The sequence below is a fragment of the Aotus nancymaae genome, unplaced genomic scaffold (genome assembly GCF_030222135.1).
Source record: "Aotus nancymaae isolate 86718 unplaced genomic scaffold, 86718_ANA_hifiasm-v0.15.2.pri h1tg000014l, whole genome shotgun sequence".
Lineage (NCBI taxonomy): Eukaryota > Metazoa > Chordata > Mammalia > Primates > Aotidae > Aotus > Aotus nancymaae.
This window is the reverse complement of record NW_026988425.1, coordinates 122,055,089-122,071,358: the sequence shown is the minus strand read 5'-3', so window position 1 is coordinate 122,071,358 and position 16,270 is coordinate 122,055,089. Positions and strand designations below refer to the sequence as shown.

General features: G+C 50.8%; 1 protein-coding gene across 4 annotated transcripts in view; it reads right to left on the bottom strand.

Annotated features, from left to right (window-relative positions):
• Positions 1–16,270, bottom strand: part of LRRK1 (leucine rich repeat kinase 1) — a 137,608-nt gene that overhangs the window by 34,159 nt on the left and 87,179 nt on the right. For all 4 annotated transcript variants that reach the window (XM_064376303.1, XM_064376306.1, XM_064376304.1 and 1 more), the window contains 10 exons: positions 15,577–15,689; positions 14,617–14,693; positions 9,149–9,278; positions 8,353–8,465; positions 7,719–7,933; positions 5,382–5,546; positions 4,248–4,420; positions 2,658–2,778; positions 2,242–2,401; positions 811–1,087 (listed from right to left, as the gene is read on the bottom strand). In XM_064376303.1, the coding sequence (XP_064232373.1) occupies positions 811–1,087; positions 2,242–2,401; positions 2,658–2,778; positions 4,248–4,420; positions 5,382–5,546; positions 7,719–7,933; positions 8,353–8,465; positions 9,149–9,278; positions 14,617–14,693; positions 15,577–15,689 (1,544 nt within the window). The remainder of the gene's footprint in view (positions 1–810; positions 1,088–2,241; positions 2,402–2,657; positions 2,779–4,247; positions 4,421–5,381; positions 5,547–7,718; positions 7,934–8,352; positions 8,466–9,148; positions 9,279–14,616; positions 14,694–15,576; positions 15,690–16,270) is intronic.

The window sequence follows — 16,270 nt, the reverse complement described above, 5'->3', positions numbered from 1 at the left end:
GGCAAGGATTAGCTACTATACAGAAAGCCTCCATTTGACCCTGAGACCATCCACTCTGGAGCAGCTGATCTTGTTGCTCTCATGATTTAATCATGTTGGACTGCATTTTGAAGCTGGGCTGTGTAATTAGCATGCACATTCTAGTTCACTCACTTTTTGTTTGTTTTTTTGAGAAGGAGTCTCATTCTGTTGCCTAGGTTAGAGTGCAGTGGCACGGTCTCTGCTCACTGCAACCTCTGCCTTCTGGGTTTAAGCCATTCTCCTGCCTCAGTCTCCCAAGTAGCTGGGATTATAGGCACGTGCTAGCACACCCAGCTAATTTTTGTATTTTTAGCAGAAACGGGGTTTCACCATGTTGGCCAGGCTGGTCTTAAACTCCTGACCTCAAGTGATCCATCTGCCTTAGCCTCCCAAAGAGCTGGGATTACAGGCGTGAGCCACCTCACCTGGCCACTTACTCTCTTTTACCAAATAACGAAGCATTAAGCCCCTGTAAAGTGAAATGCCCACAAATTATTTTTAATGCCATCCTTACCATGTTTTCCTGCACTTTTTCAATAAGTGCATTTCTTTTAACTCCCTGAACAGAAGCCCGTGGTACAGGAGAGAGCGGCCAGCTGTGCTCACCGTCCCGCTGACCCCAGCCAGGCAGGCAGGTCATCAGGTGCTGGCCTGTCCCTGGGTTTGGGGGTACAGCGGTGGCAGCACAGATCCCTGGAAATCTTGTTCAGGCCACCAGTGGCTCCAGATCTCAACTCCCTTTTTGGGGAGCAGCCTGCACAGCCTGGCCTGGTAAGTCTGTGTCCTCACCTGTCATTGGCGACGGGCAGGGCGATCTCAAACTTGGCCAGGAACTGGAAGTACTGCTCTTCTGTCTGCTGTGTGAAGCCAGTCCCTACCAGCAGCATCCTGAGGTCTTCCGCTCTGATCACCCCGTTCTTGGCCACTGACCGGGAGCCCTTAATGTTAAAGATCCTCTGCAGACATTCGGACAGCCAGATAGGGTCAAGGAAGTAGAGGTTCCTCAGGCCGTGGCTGGTGTCCGGGAAGTGTAGTAGAGTTCCGGTTTCTATGAGGAAGCTGATCGCTGCCCCAGGCAAGAAGAGGAAGCAGTAGTCAGATAAAGGGGCAAAAGGGACTCTGGGGTGGCCCTCTTTCCAAGAGGACCCAGGTCACAAATTCTTCCTAGGAAGAAACCAACATGCCCGACATGCTGGACCCTTCAGGCAGGTTGGCAGCCTAGTCACGGGTTCCCTGGTGGCCCGTGATAACTCTTGCCAAAGTCCTGGGCTGAGGGCCACTTGGGTAACTACAGTTGATCCTCATTATTTGTGGATTTTGCCTTTGCAAATTTGCCTTCTTGCTAAAATTTATCTGTGACCCCAAAATCAATGTTATTTACAGACATGTGCTGAGTAGTAAAAAATTTGCATTGACCAATGTGCACATTCCCAGCAGAGGCTGAACAGGGCAACACTCTCAGCTCTCATGCTGAAAACAAGTGGCCGCTTAGTGGTCTATGTCAGTGCCATGATTTTTAAATTTTTGTGGTTTTGGTTGATGTGTTTATTGTTTAAAGTGGAGCCAAGTGAAGTGCTGAAGCACTGTGTAGTTCCCTAAGCGTGAGAAGGCTGCGATGTGCCTTATGGAAAAAACCCGTGTGTTAGATAAGCTTTGTTCAGGAACGAGCGATAGTACTGTCAACCGTGAATTCAACACCAACAAATCAACAACATATATTAAGTATGGTATCTTTAAGCAGCAACACACATAAAACAAGGTTCTGTATTGATGGGCTGACAGGAACGTTTGACCGGAAGCTTGCAGGAACCGAAACCAGCATCTCTCCTAGGAGCACTGGTTCAGTATTTGCTATTTCAGTGATCACGGTGACTTCACAGAACATAACTCCTGTGGATAACGAGAATCTAGAATCAACTGTTAACTGTTTGACCTCTGTCTCCCTGACTAGACCGTCAGCCCTGGAGGTCAGGGGCCAGTCCATTAGCTTGTATGTCTGCCCCTGTGGCCAACACAACGCTGGTGTAGAGTAGCTGTTTGTATTCTCACCCTTCAAGGAAAGAAGGGTGGGAGGGAAGGAGGAAGGAGAGCGGGATGGGAGGCAGAAACGCAGTCTGAGTGTTGGGATCTCACTCGTTGCTGAGGGCCAAGCTAAAGTTAGCAAGTGCAGACGGTTCCATTTCTCACGGGCACCCCGCCACCCACCCCAGCCCCACCCACCCGACTGCAGGTCCTCGTAGTCCTTGATGTCGTTGTCGGGCGTCTGCTCCACCAGCTGCTCCAGCTGCCTGTCCGTCAGGTACTGCACGTCGTCCTCCAGGCTGCGGCGCTGCTGCTCCGCCAGCACGGCCCCCTGCAGACTCAGGTAGCTCCTGGGGATCTGGGGGACAGATAGGCAAGGCAGGGTCCCTCAGGTCCCAAGGCGTGCCTGCCAGCTTGGGCAGATCCTGCCCGGTCCCTGCCACCTGAAGGGGTGGGACATTTTCACCCACTATCCTCCATCCTGACCCTCCCTCACCAGGAACCATTGAGCCTTGCAACACAGACATGGCTTTCACAGGAGAGAGGGGACAGTGCAGATCCCCAACAATGGGAAGCATGCCCTCTGGTTTAAAGCGGATGAGCAAGGTACCCACCAGCCTTCCTGCCAGTCGCTGGCAGCCGATAGTACTGCCCACGTCCTTCATGCTGCACGTGACGTGGAAGATGAGCTGCCGCAGCCCTTCCTGACCTTCCAAGCTCTTGCAGGAGATCTCACTGTGTGCAAAACAGACCCACGTTTACTCATCATGCCCCACTCCGAGGAAGTGCAGCAGCTTCTCTGTGTTCCCAGGATGTTTGCCCTGAATGCTGGCAAGTCTGGAAAACTCATGAAAGATGACACAAGAAGTTTAATGAGGCCTTGTTTGGTACAAACCACTGTGCTGGTGCCCCACACTGCGTCACTTTAGTCTATCTTCCCGGACTACACAGCACTTCACAGCAGAGGGAAGTGAGGTACAGAGGTACACTGAGACACCCAAGGGCACAGGCTGGGCAGGCATAGACTCACACAGGCTGGACTCGGGTTCTGATCTGGAGCTAGTGCCCCTCTTTTTTCTTTTCTTTTTTTTTTTTGAGACGGAGTTTCGCTCTTGTTACCCAGGCTGGAGTGCAATGGCGCAATCTCGGCTCACCGCAACCTCCGCCTCCTGGGTTCAGGCAATTCTCCTGCCTCAGCCTCCTGAGTAGCTGGGATTACAGGCACGCGCCACTGTGCCCAGCTAATTTTTTGTATTTTTAGTAGAAACGGGGTTTCACTGTGTTGACCAGGATGGTCTCGATCTCTTGACCTTGTGATCCACCCGCCTCGGCCTCCCAAAGTGCTGGGATTACAGGTGCTAGTGCCCCTCTTATCACAGACCCCATGGGGCTTTCCCAAGGGCACAGCAGGAATTCTTGAAAGCCTCATCCTGTATTATTCCAAGCCATGCCACTGTCCCCAGGCTGACCTGTGCACCAATACCCATGGTGCTCCACCCGGGATGAGGGAATCTGAGAGCCACCAGTGCAGCTGCTGCAATGTGCAGTGTATTTCACTCCCATCAGGGCACCCTTAATTTGCTGAACCTCAGCTTCTTCATCTACAAAGTGACACAACAATCTCCATAACCCACAGGGATATCGTGGAAGTCCAGTGACAGGTGGTGAGTCCAGGGCAGTTTGGACTTACCTGCCTGGGCCCATCCTGATGCCTACCCAAAAGCCCCTCCTAACTCTTGGCCCTCTGTGACTCAAAGGCTGCCATCAGGACCACTCAGATCTGATGCAAGGCTGGGAGGGAGGGCCCAGCCTTGCATCAGGTCTGAGTGGTGGACAAGGACACACCCTCCCCGGGGTCTGTCCTTGATCAGTGATCAACAAATGAGATGGACAGCCATTGGATGGGTGGTGCCCACATTCAGTCTCCTAGTTACAGGGGCACCACACATTTTCAGCACTGGCCCTGGGGATGGGGAGGAGGCAGAAAGGAAGCACAGAGGGGACATCTCCGGGCCTCACCCAGCCAGCCGTCCAGTGGATTTTCACCCCCTCCAAGGCTGGGTCAGCTCTATAGGCTGCCACCCTTGGCCAGGGAAGGGGCCTAGCCCCACCCAGCCTCAGGAGCTCTCTGTAAGCAGATCCCAGGATAGATCAGCAACCGGCACCCACAGGAAGGTAGGAGCAGCTAGAGCCTGAGCACTCACTGTAAGTGTTTGAAGGTGATGTCCGGGAAGCCTGTGGCCCTGGAGCCGGAGGGGGAGCGGCAGAGCGCCAGCACGTAGGCACGCAGCGTTGCAATCCTTTCCACGCGGAACTTGGCTTCAATTAAGTCCAGGTGTGTCCCGACCACCAGCACCACAGCATTTGGGGCCTTGGCCTGTAACAGAGAATGCCGAGGCCGAGTACTGTCTCTGTTCAGTGAACAAGGGACAAGACAGAGCTCCCTGCAGGTGTGCTGACCCTGGTTGCCGCGGGCCCTGCTTGGCCACCGATCTGCAGCCTTGAGATGGTTTGGATGTTCGTCCCCTCCAAATCCCATGTTGAAATGTGATCCACAGTGTTGGAGGGGAGGCCTGATGGGAGGCTGGGTCATGGGCACAGATGCCACATGAATGGCTCTGTGCCCTCCTGCAGTAATGAGCGAGTTCACCTGATCGTGAAAAGGAGCCTGGCTGCTCCTCCTGTTTCTCCTGCTCCCTCTCTCACCATGTGACATGCCAGCTCTCTTTCCCTTCTGCCATGCCTAGAAGCTTCCTGAGGCCTCACCAAAAGCCAAACAGGTGCTGAAGCCATGCTTGTACAGTCTGTGGAACCGTGAGCCAAATAAACACTCTTTTCTTCATAAATTACCCAGTCTCAGGCAATCCTTTATACTAATGCAAAACACACTGCTATAGGATTGCCAGCCCAGGCAGCGCCCATGCTCTTCATTCTCTGTGAACCCCGAGGGACTGTTGCATTGAGGGGTGTCTATGGTGCTCTGTGACCTCCTCCACAAGGGGTGCTGAGTGGGACTTGTGGGGAGGGATTTCTGACCCTTCAGACATGACAGCAGCCATCTGAGGCAGGGAGACAAGGATACCTTTACACCAGGAAGGGGACCCTGCTGCCCTTTTGGATCCAAGGGTGAGGGTTCCTAAATTTAAGGGAAGCAGGGAAATTACAAGAGCACCACCGGCCCTCAGCAGAGGAGGGTTTCAAGTGTCTCACTGTGCAAAGCAAGCAGGACCACGGTTCTGGGCCCTCCGCGGAACAGAATCCCTTTTTTCCCAGTACAGGGGATGCTTGAGAGCAGCTCTGGGAACAGAAACGGCACGGCTGGCGGCAGGTGTCCTCACCTCGATGTTCAGCAGCCAGAACTGGAGGCTGGCCACGGCCTCCTCCCCCAGCGCCAGGTTCCAGACCACCACGTACAGGGCCTTGTCCGTCAAGAAGCACTGGTTGACAGTGGCCATGCTGGCCGGTCCCCCAATGTCCCAGACGTTGAACTCCACAGACTCAACCTACTTGAGCAACAAGGCAGTGACAGGGAGGCATTTTAGAGACAAAGCCTTCAGTAAATCAAACGGAGACCACTGATAACTCTGGAGGCTCTACTTGAGGGACTGAAAGAGACAACCATGGGAAAACTCTGGACACCCTGTTGTTTCTCTTAGGAAGCAGGATCCGGGCGAGGGACAGGGGTCCCATGGCATGGGGGTGGGCTTCTGGGGCTTCTGTCTACTCCTAGCAGAGCAGGGGCCAGGCCCGGGACAGACATCAGAGGGCATGGGCCTCTGTCTGGGCTGCAGATGGGTAGAGAACACCCTGTGGGAGGAAGCTGCACTCTGATGTCATGGCTTGCGCTGGGGTTCAGCTTCCCTCTGTGCCAGGGCAAGAGGAGGAGACGGGGGTCAGAGGGCAGTGCCCGCCAAGGATGCTGGGAAACTCCCTTCCACCGTGTGGGAATGAAACAAAAGATGAGCTGTCGGGGTGCTGGGAACGGCTGTGTAAACAGTGGTTTCTCTGTCACTGCATGAGGTAAGAGTCTGGTCCTGGAAGTTAGGGCTGCAGTATTCCACAGAAAGGAGTCATCTCTGTGAGGCAGTGTCGGCCTCCAAGACACGGCATGCTGACCTGGTTTTGTATACAGATGAAAACAGCTGTTCTCAACTGGCTAAGCCCAGCCACACAGCGAGCTGCAGACTCAGCCTGCACAGGACTGTCCTTCCACTAAAGGGTGGGGCTTTAGTCACCGCAGAAGGGAAGTGGGGGCTGAAGGCCAGGAAAAATAGAAGCACTAATTCACCCTTCAGGCCTCAGCTAGAGGAAGCTAAGGGAAGAAATGAGATTGCATCATTGTTAAGAAAAAAGCAGAGCAGGAGACAATGCAGAGGATTCTGGGTCCTGGAGAGAACCTTTAGACTCAGCTGGATTTGCTCCTGGAATGTTCTAGAATGGGCCTGGCATTGATTGTTGTGTTTGACTGTTCTAGCCCCAGTAGGCAGCGCTTCATCCTTTAGAGGACCAGCTTTCGAGTCTGTGCTAGAACAGAGGCACAGCTTTAATGCCTAATTTCTCAAACAAGGCTTGGAAAGTGGTTATGTGTGAAAGGTGCTACAGTGTCTGGCTGGCACTATGTGTGGGACTTTAGGGAAAATCAGGGAACATCTGGACCTCAAAGCTCCTCAGTTTTCCATAGTGAAGCAGTCTCCTTGCCCCTTGGATCCCAGGGAACCACAGGGTGGCAGAAACGCAAAAACAGCTGATGAGGAAGGCCTTATCTACGTGTGTTCGCTTGCCAAGCTCAGAGAAAGAGCTAACTGCCCTGCTCTATTCCAGGGATAGAGATCCCACCTATAGTTCATGGGCTCTTTTCTCTGTTTCATGAACAGGAAAATGTTCATTTCCATTTGCCTGGCACTGAATGGAAAGCAGGATGACTACTAGGTTCAGTGATGAATTGTTTTTTTTGTTTTTGTTTTTTTTTTTTGAGACGGAGTCATGCTCTGACACCAGGCTGGAGTGCAGTGGCATGATCTTGGCAAACTCCACCTCCTGGGTTCAAACAGTGATGGATTTATTTAAAGTAGGGCTTAGAAACAGGACTTTTCAGAACCTAGGGTGAAAGCGGGTATCAGGGAGGACAGGGCATTAAGTCCTGGAATGCTTTTAGCTTCCTCATTAAGGGGGCAGATGCTGGTGTGTTTCACTGCCTGCAACAGTGGTTACTCTCAGCCCTGGGGGTGCCTTACCCCGGACCACTTGAACTTGAATCCTTGGGGTCAAAGAGCAGTGAGGTGAGGCCTGGGCGGTGCTATCTTTAAAAGCTCTTCAAGGAAATCTAATGGACAGCCAGGGTTAAGAACCACTGGCCCAGAGCTTTGAGTTAACGATCACAAAAACATACAGGGCAGGAGGATTGTTTAAGCTGGGGAGGTTGAGGATACATCCAGCCTGAGTGACAGAGTGAGACACTGTCTCAAAGAAAAGAAAAGAAAACTACAAGGTCACATCAAGAGATGATTCGCTGCTCTTGGCAGAAGCTGGTACAGTACAGTACACAGTGGCTCCTGCAAAGGTCCTGGGCTTTGGACATCTGGCTGAGAAAATCCTGGGCTCTCCGGGGAGAAGACAGAGGAGTCCATGGGATGTCCCTCCCGCCCACAGGGACTCTGTGCACAGGGACTCTTGACCTTGGCTCTCGAGCCAGCTGGCCTCTGGAGCTCCCACTTGGTGGTCCTGATGGTGGCCTCGCCGTGCACCACCTGGGGGGCCCTCCCCGTCTGTAAGATCTCCAGGAGGGTGGACTTGCCCTGGCGCGGGGGACCCACGATGATCATCTTCATCAGCTTGCATCTCTCTGCTTTCCGCAGCTGAGCTCGTAAGTAAGACAGCATTGCTTTGGGGCCTGTGCAAAATCATTAAGGGGAAGGGTAGGTGCATGGGAACATGCTCACATCTCTTAGAATACAAAATCCTGTTGTGAAGGAAATCCTTCTTTGTGTTCTGATGGGGACAGTTAAGGAACACTGGAGCAGGTGGAGGGAAGATGTGACAGTAATCACCCCAAAAGTGAAGTCTCAAAGGCAAGAACCTATAGACAAAGTCCTTGCTGCCTAGGAGGTCACAGTTTTATCACCTGGACATTCTCAATATAGTGACCCTCAGTAATGACTGCTTTAGGGACAATTTTATAGCATCTTGCCAAACCTGGAACCTGGAGCTGTGCTCCATGGGTCACCAACTGTTTCTACCCCAGAACTTAACTCGTGGACTTGAGTTGTCTTTCCAAGGTGATGGCAGGGGACAGAGCTGTGGATGCTCTACCTTCTTTTCGGATTTCTGCAGGCACATTGCTGATGGTCAGGTCTTCAGTGTCCAGCTGCCAGAGGTTGCCCAGCTGCCCCAGCTCAGGAGGGAGCTCCCGGAGGCCAGGGTTGCTGAAGACACATGTGCCCATCACGAGAGAATACAGGTGTGTCCCGACCATGTACGTACGTACACACACACACACACACACACACACACACACACACACACACACACGACTCCTGTCAGCCTCTGCAGCCTGCACCCCAGAACCCACACCTCAGGACCTGATTTCAACACTAATTCCAAAGCCTTTCTCCCTGAAGGGTCAGTGGTAGAAAGGGCAGCTCTGTCTTCTGCAAATCCCCATGGCTTAGAATTGAGTCCCCTCCTCCAACTTTTCTGCCTCTGCTGCTAACTACATCACCATGAAGATGATCACTACCTCTTCTTGAAGAGGCGATGTCACTTTAATATTGATATAACATTTTACATTTTCATCAAGGTTTGCACACTGCCTAGAACCTCTGGCAGTATCTGGCATGCAATGAAAGCTCAGTAATGAAAGGATGGATGACTGAGTGTTCTCATCACAGCCCGAGTGATGCAGCAAAAGCGTGTCTCACCCATCACTACCCCATCCTCCTCTCTCCCTCCCTCCTTGATCAAGCCCTGTTCTGAAAATCCCACTACTGCTTCTTGAAGAGTCAACGGCTTCTTTCTGCCTGGCTTCCTGTATCCCAGGTGGTTTAGGGATAAGCATTCTGCCTCGCTGGGTCAGCAGCCAGCACGGCTCCTCCAGATGAGTACTTACTTCCCCAAGTAGAGCTCTGATAAGCTCTTCAGCAGGCAAACCGAGGGAGGGACTGTGTCAAGGTGGTTGTCGTTCAGGCAAAGGACTTCCAAAGAGTCACTCAGGAAGGCCGGAAATTCCAGCACACATGCTGCAAAGACACAGCAAAGCAGACTGCATTTAAAAAGAATTCTGGACCATCATAGCGTGGTGGCCAGGTGGGTGTATAAACTGATGCCAACTCCAGAGGGCATTTTGGCAAACCTAGCAGAACCAAATGCTCACCTCATCGACCTAGCAGTTCTAATTCTACAGACATCCTTGCATGCATGTGTGGCAAAGATGTGAGAAGGAGGACACTCAGTGGCAGAGATAGAGGACAACCTATGTGTCCAACCACAGGGGGTTGGTTCAATGAGTAATAGAATAATTGCAAGTATTACAAAGCACGGGGCGGGTCTACACATACGGGGGATGAAGTGACACTCAAGAGCTGCCCATCAATTGACAAGGCAAAGCGCGGCCAGGCTGGTGGCTCACACCTGTAATCCCAACACGCTGGGAGGCCGAGGTGGGTGGATCACGAGGTCAGGAGTTCAAGACCAGCCTGGTCAAGATGGTGAAACCCTGTCTCTACTAAAGATACAAAAAGTAGCCAGGCGTGGTAGCGGGCACCTATACCCAGCTACTCGTGAGGCTGAGTCAGGAAAATTGCTTGAATCTGGGAGGCAGAGCTTGTAGTGAGTCAAGGTCGTCCCACTGCACTCCAGCCTGAATGACAGAGCAAGACTCTGTCTCAAAAAAAAAAGTTCAGAACCAGATATCTAGAAGACTTATTAGTGTGCCGGAAAATGTCTGCGCACACTCATGCACACACACGCACACTGTGTATGTTACATGCACACACCACACCTGCACATGTGTATGCATATAGGTTACATACAGTTGTTAGACATGAACACAATGGTTACCAGAGATGTCTCTGGGGAAGGGAATTACTAGAAGACTGAATATTTATCCCGTGCCCTTTGTTAGTGTTCAAAACTGTGTTTTAAAATATACATGCATCGCTTTTTCCATGAAAAAGGCTTGTTAATGAAAATACACTAAGGTTGGCTGTTTTCATGCTTCTTGTGATGACATTCTTTGAAAAACCAGCCAACTGTTTGGTATTTAAGTGAGTTTATTAATTAGGCTTACTATACGATTGCCATGAAAATCACGTCAAATGGGCTGTTTCCCCGGGCACCAGAGCATTTGAGTTGAGAAAGAGCTTGGAAACATGCACTGATGGGAATCAGAGGATTGGATTTCAGCAGAATCTGTGAAGTGCCTTTCTCGTCTCTACTAAGGCCCAGGGAGCGGCAGGACGGCACGCCTGGGAGCTCAGAGAATTCAAGATAAAACGACTGCCTCCAAGCCCTCTCACAAGTTCCCTGCCAGACACGGAAAACAGAGAAGCAGGGTTCTTTTGTTGGGCTGAAACCAGGCTCAGTTGCTCTGGATCACAGCTACCCCGCCTCGGCGCTGGCTTTCTTCCACACAAGCAGCTGCGGTAACAATGGTAACGGGTAACCTGGCCTCCAAGAACGTTCAGGGAGAGACGATAATGGAATACCAAAACCAACGCCTGGAAAATCTGCCCGGCTGGTTGCTCCGTGAATGGGGCTCACCGCGGGGGCCCCTGCGGAAATCAAGGTGCACCAGCCTTCCCAAGATGGCTTTGTACGAGGCCTTGTTCGGTAAAGAAGTGTTCAAAAAGGTGCCTTTTTTTCTTCAATGAAGAGGGATGATCAATGTTAGCCTGCCGTAATCCACGTTTTCATGAAAGAACATCAGTAACGAGAAGGGCTTACTTGCTTTGCAGAGAACACATTCTTTCCAATTTTCAAGTTTCGCCAGTGTTTATGAAGCCCCTTTAAGTAACAGACGGGTGGAATAAGGAGCTCTGATTGCTAACAGAGACAACACCTGTAACCCGCCTCCCGGCCCAGTGTCAAGCAGGATGGGCACTGGGCTGGGGCAGGTATTTATGAACTGTAATTATTTATTCATAAGTTATTTCTGACTATGCTGGTCTGATTTTTACCGTAAAAAAGGCAATCCAAATTATTTTTGGATGAGGCCACTGCACAAACATGACTCCTTGAATGTACATAAATTTACTTGGAATTTTACTATCCTTCTGCAAACAAGCTGTCTTTTATAGATAATTCCTTACCCAAGGTCCACGGCCCTGAGAGAATAACCCGACTGAGGAAAAGGGTTTGCAAAGAGCCTTCTTTACAAACTCAGGTGTGGGCCTTGACTTTCTAGATGAAGTTTAAAGAATCAAGAGGCCTTTGTCATCCACCAAAGCTGAGATCCACCTCTGCCAGAGAAGCTCCCTGGGGGCGTGGACCCCTCACGTGGCTCCCCAGACAGACTCCTGTGGGCTGCCAACCATCATTTTCTAGAACATTGGTTCCTACGGTGCTTTTCTATGCATGCCCGTGACTTTCCTTTCTGGCGTCTCATTGAGTGCCGGGGTCACTTCCTTGCACACTCCTCCGCGGTCCCAGGAAGGATTCGGCATTTCTAAGTTGGAGACACATTTCTGATCCGCATGGTAAGTGGATTGCGTGACTGAGGTCTACGCTGGTTCCTGTTCTCATGCCCATCATCCTGTCTGGCCCGAAGGAGAAGACGGTGTTTGTTTCCCCTGCCTTCCAAGTGAAATCCCTACGTCTGGACTCAATTTCCAAAGTCCTAAGGCTCTTCATTTAAAAAAGGATCAGTTATGAAATTCATAATTGCATTTCCCTATTTGTGTGGTTAAGGACCTTTCCATTTGCTTCCTGGTCCTCTGGACTTCCTTTTCTGTAAATTTTTTATATCCCTTGCCCATTTTTTTTTTTTCGGCTATTGTGATTTTTTTTTTTTTAAACCGATTTGTTAGCATTCTTTGTATATTAGGGACTTAAGCCAATTTATGTTGCAACCATTTGTGGTGCAAACATTTCTTCTTAGTCTGTTTGCATTATGACTGTGTTTATGATGCTTTCTACTGAACACAATCTTTGAATGTTTATGAAGCCAATGATTTCAGTCTTTAAAAAAATTATTCCTGGATTTCTCCCAACCAGCTTTTAAAGATCTCCCTCATAGCCAATTCTACCCATATTCCTTAAATGTTATTGTTTTCTTTTTTTATACTTAAACCTGCTGTCCACACAGACATTTTTGTAATCTAGTGTCGTGTTCTGTCCCCCTTCCAGGCAGAAATGCCAGCACCATTTACTAAAGCAAGCAAACGTCCTTCTACACTAAGTTGAAATTCTGTTTTGTCATGTATTATATAATAGCAGTTCCCAACCTTTTTGGCAGTAGGGACTGGTTTTGTGGAAGACAATTTTTCCATGGACTGCACGGTTGAGGAGGAGGATGGTTTAGGGATGAAACTGTTTCACCTCAGATCATCAGGCGTTAGATTCTCATAAGGAATGTGCAACCTAGATCCCTTGCACACACAGTTCACAACAGGGTTCGAGCTCCTGTGAGAATCTACGCCGCTGATCTGCAGGAGGTGGGGCTAATGCTACTTGCCCACCGCTCACCTCCTGCTGTGTGGGCTGGTTCCTAACAGGCCACAGACCAATACCGGTTCGCTGCCTGGGTGGAGGTTGGGGACTCCTGATATATTACATTTCTATATTTACTTAGGTCTATTTTTGAACTCTCTTACCTGTTCCACTGATATTCCTTTTTCAGTCACATATAAACACACACACTCGTTCGTGACAGATCTATATGTGTATCCTACTAAACACACAAGCACACCAGTTCATCCAAGAGCGTAGCAGTGGCAGATTCCCTCGTTCACCTCCTGCAAATAAGTCCTCACCTCTGTAGCATCGCTTATCCCTACCTCACACTATTTGTACTTGCCAACGTCCATCTATCAGACTGAAGAAGAAAGCTGTATTATGTTTAAAATGGCCTAGATGTTGGTACTGATTTGCTGGGCCAGTATCCTGAGGGATATTTCTGTGAGTGGGGCTGGCTTTGAAAGTCTTAGCTTTGAGGTTAAGAAGAAGAGCTGGTTGTTTAATGAAAGGGACAGCTCCATACGCTCCCCTGTGTCTCACAGAAGATAATGGAACAAAAAGAGCTTGTTTCCCTACACATACTCCGTGCTGAGCTGGCCTTACGTGACCAGTACAAAAACTAGGACAGGCTCTGTCTCTGATGAGTTTTGGGGAAGACCACAAGCTCCTGTGCAACCTCAGCCTCACCTCAGCCTGTGGAGCCAAAAGTGGCCATGATCCACGTGGGCTTTGTGAGGTGCCATTGTGTGGCAGTAGAGACTCGACAGCACTGGGCTGCTGGCTCCAGGGCTGGAGTCCCACAGTCCTGGGATGAAACCTGGCTCTGTTACCGAGAAGCAGACACATGACCTGGGACAAATCAGTCAGTCCCTGTGCCGTGGATCGAACTGTGTCCCCCACTTCCCACTGAATTCATATGTTGAAACTCTAACACCCAATGTGATGCTATTTAGAGATGCGATATTTGAGCTGTAATTAGGTTTAGATGAGGTCATGAGGGTGGGGGCCTTATGAAAGGATTAACGTTCTTATAAGAAGAGGGGCCGGGTGTGGTGGCTCACGCACTTTGGGAGGCTGAGGCAGGTGGATTACTTGAGGTCAGGAGTTCAAGACCAGCCTGGCTAACATGGTGATACTCCATCTCTAGTAAAACTACAAAAATTAGTCGGGCATGGTGGCAGGCACCTGTAGTCTCAGCTACTCGGGAGGCTGAGGTAGAAGAATCACTTGAACCTGGGAGGCAGAGGTTGAAGCGAGCTGAGATGGAGCCACTGCACTCCAGCCTGGGTGACAGAGCAAGACTCTGCCACAAAAAAAAAAAAAGAAGAGTAAGGGAGACCAGTCCTTCTCCCTCTCTCCACCATCTCAGGACACAGAGAGAAAGAAGCCAGGAAGAAGGCCCCCGACCCCGAGACCTGACAGTGTGGCACTCTCCTCTTAGGTATCCAGCTTCCAGAACTGTGAGAAGATAAATGCCTGCTGTTGAAGCACTCGGCCGACGGTATTGTGGAATGGCTAAGGCACCCTGGGAGGCTCAGTCTCCTCACGAGTAAAATGGGGAACTGTGGCCCAGACCTCACGTTGGGAGGATGAGCGACTGTCACATACATAACCTGTCTAGGGCAGTGCTTGGCGTGTAGACCACACGCCCATGTTAGCTGCCGGTATCAGTGGCCTCCATGCAGGACAGCAGGGTTTAAGGTTACTTGTGTGTCACACGTGGGACATAAGGAATGGGTGCAGCTCACGTGCTGGGTTTTCATTTGACCATGGGCATCTTTGGCATTGCAACAGGGCGTGGAAGGGGAAGGCCCGAGATAAGGGCGATCCTCACTTGGGTGGCGTAGGAACCAGGCTACCCCGCTGTCTCATCTGGGCCAGCATCTCCCAACCAACACACACCTGCCTCAGTCCCGGAGCGCTGGCGACCTCTGGTGGTGAAAAAGGCAATACGCTTTGTTTTCAGTCCATCTTCGTTTCTGTGGGGAGGAAAAAGAGAAAATTTGAGGACATCACAAGAAAAACATTACTATTTTGGCTGTGATGTTATCATGCCAAATCACGGAGATGGGGGAAATTCAAGTGCAACTCTTCAGGGCCTGGCAGGAGCGCACGCTGGAGTGGTGGCTGCCTTTCACACTGCCCCCCGCAGAGGCCCTCTTTGGGGTACAAGTTCCACTGTAATAATGCAGAAGTGGCCTTCTGCAAATGAACTGGGGTCACTGGTCCCCAGAGGCTGGCTGGGCTCATCCTGGCTTTCCACCTATCGGAAGGCTTTGGGGCTGGGTGGTTTTATTCAATTCCGTATCCATTTCAGTTAGTGATCAGCAGAGACTTTTGAATAGAGTTACAGTTTGGGCTGAAGTAAGAGACAAGATTCTTCAGAAGGTTAAAAATTAGAAATGAAAGGACAGTGTGATGGGCTGAATTCTGTCCCCCCAAATTCTTATGTCGAAGCCCTAACCTCCGATTCCTCAGAATGTGACTGTATGTGGAGACAGGGCTGTTCAAGAGGTAACTGAGTTAGAATGAGGTCATTAGGATGGACTCTAATCCAATCTGACTGGTGTCCTTGTAAGAAGAGGAGATTAGGACACAGACACGCACAGAGGGCCGGCCGGCTAGGACGCAGGGGGAAGACGGCGTCTGCAAGCCAAGGAGAGGGGCCTCAGGAGAAATCAAGCAGCCTTGTGGGCGCTGCCACTCCGGACTTCAGCCCCCAGGACTGTGAGGCAGTGATTTCTGCTGTCGAGTCCCGGGCTGGCGGTTCAGCAGGCCTGGCACGCCACCATCCCAAGGACCGGCTCAGCCGCTGCTCCACGCATGCTTTGGAATGGCCGGGGAGGAGAGGCCCCTGCTTACCTGCCAAGTTGGTTTCTGGAGAGATCCAGGGTTTTGAGCTGCCTGCAGGTCCACTTCTCTTGAGGTGGAAGTGCCGCCAGCTGGTTTCCCTGTAACCTCAAGAACGTGAGGGCCTGAGAGAGACAGGGAGGGAGAGAGAAGCAAAGATGGCGTCAGACACAAGCAGGCAGGAGAGAATGAAGAGCCAGTCAGTTTCCCGACCAAGCGCAGTCAAACAATTCCAACCAATTCACCTTCACACAGCTCCCAATAGTGTGGGGCTCAGCAGTCTCTTCAAACTCAAGAAATGACCTCACACAGAGCGACGGGGCTATCTACAGGAGCGCTTCCCTCAAAGTCGGTGAAAGCAGCCCAGGTAGTTGTTAGCATGAAGGATTCCATTCTTAAGAGTGCTGACTGGCCGGGTGCGGTGGCTCAGGCCTGTAATCCCAGCACATTGGGAGGCCAAGGCGGGCAGATCACCTGAGGTCAGGAGTTTGAGACCAACCTGGCCAACATGGTGAAACCCCATCTCTACTAAAAGAGCACAAAAATTAGCCAGGACTGATGTGGACACCTGTAATCCCAGCTACTCAGGAGGCTGAGGCAGGAGAATCGCTTGAACCCGAAAGGCGGAGTTTGCAGTAGGCCAAGATCTCGCCATTGCACTCCAGCCTAGGCAACAGAATGAGACTCTGTCTTAAAAAATAAATAA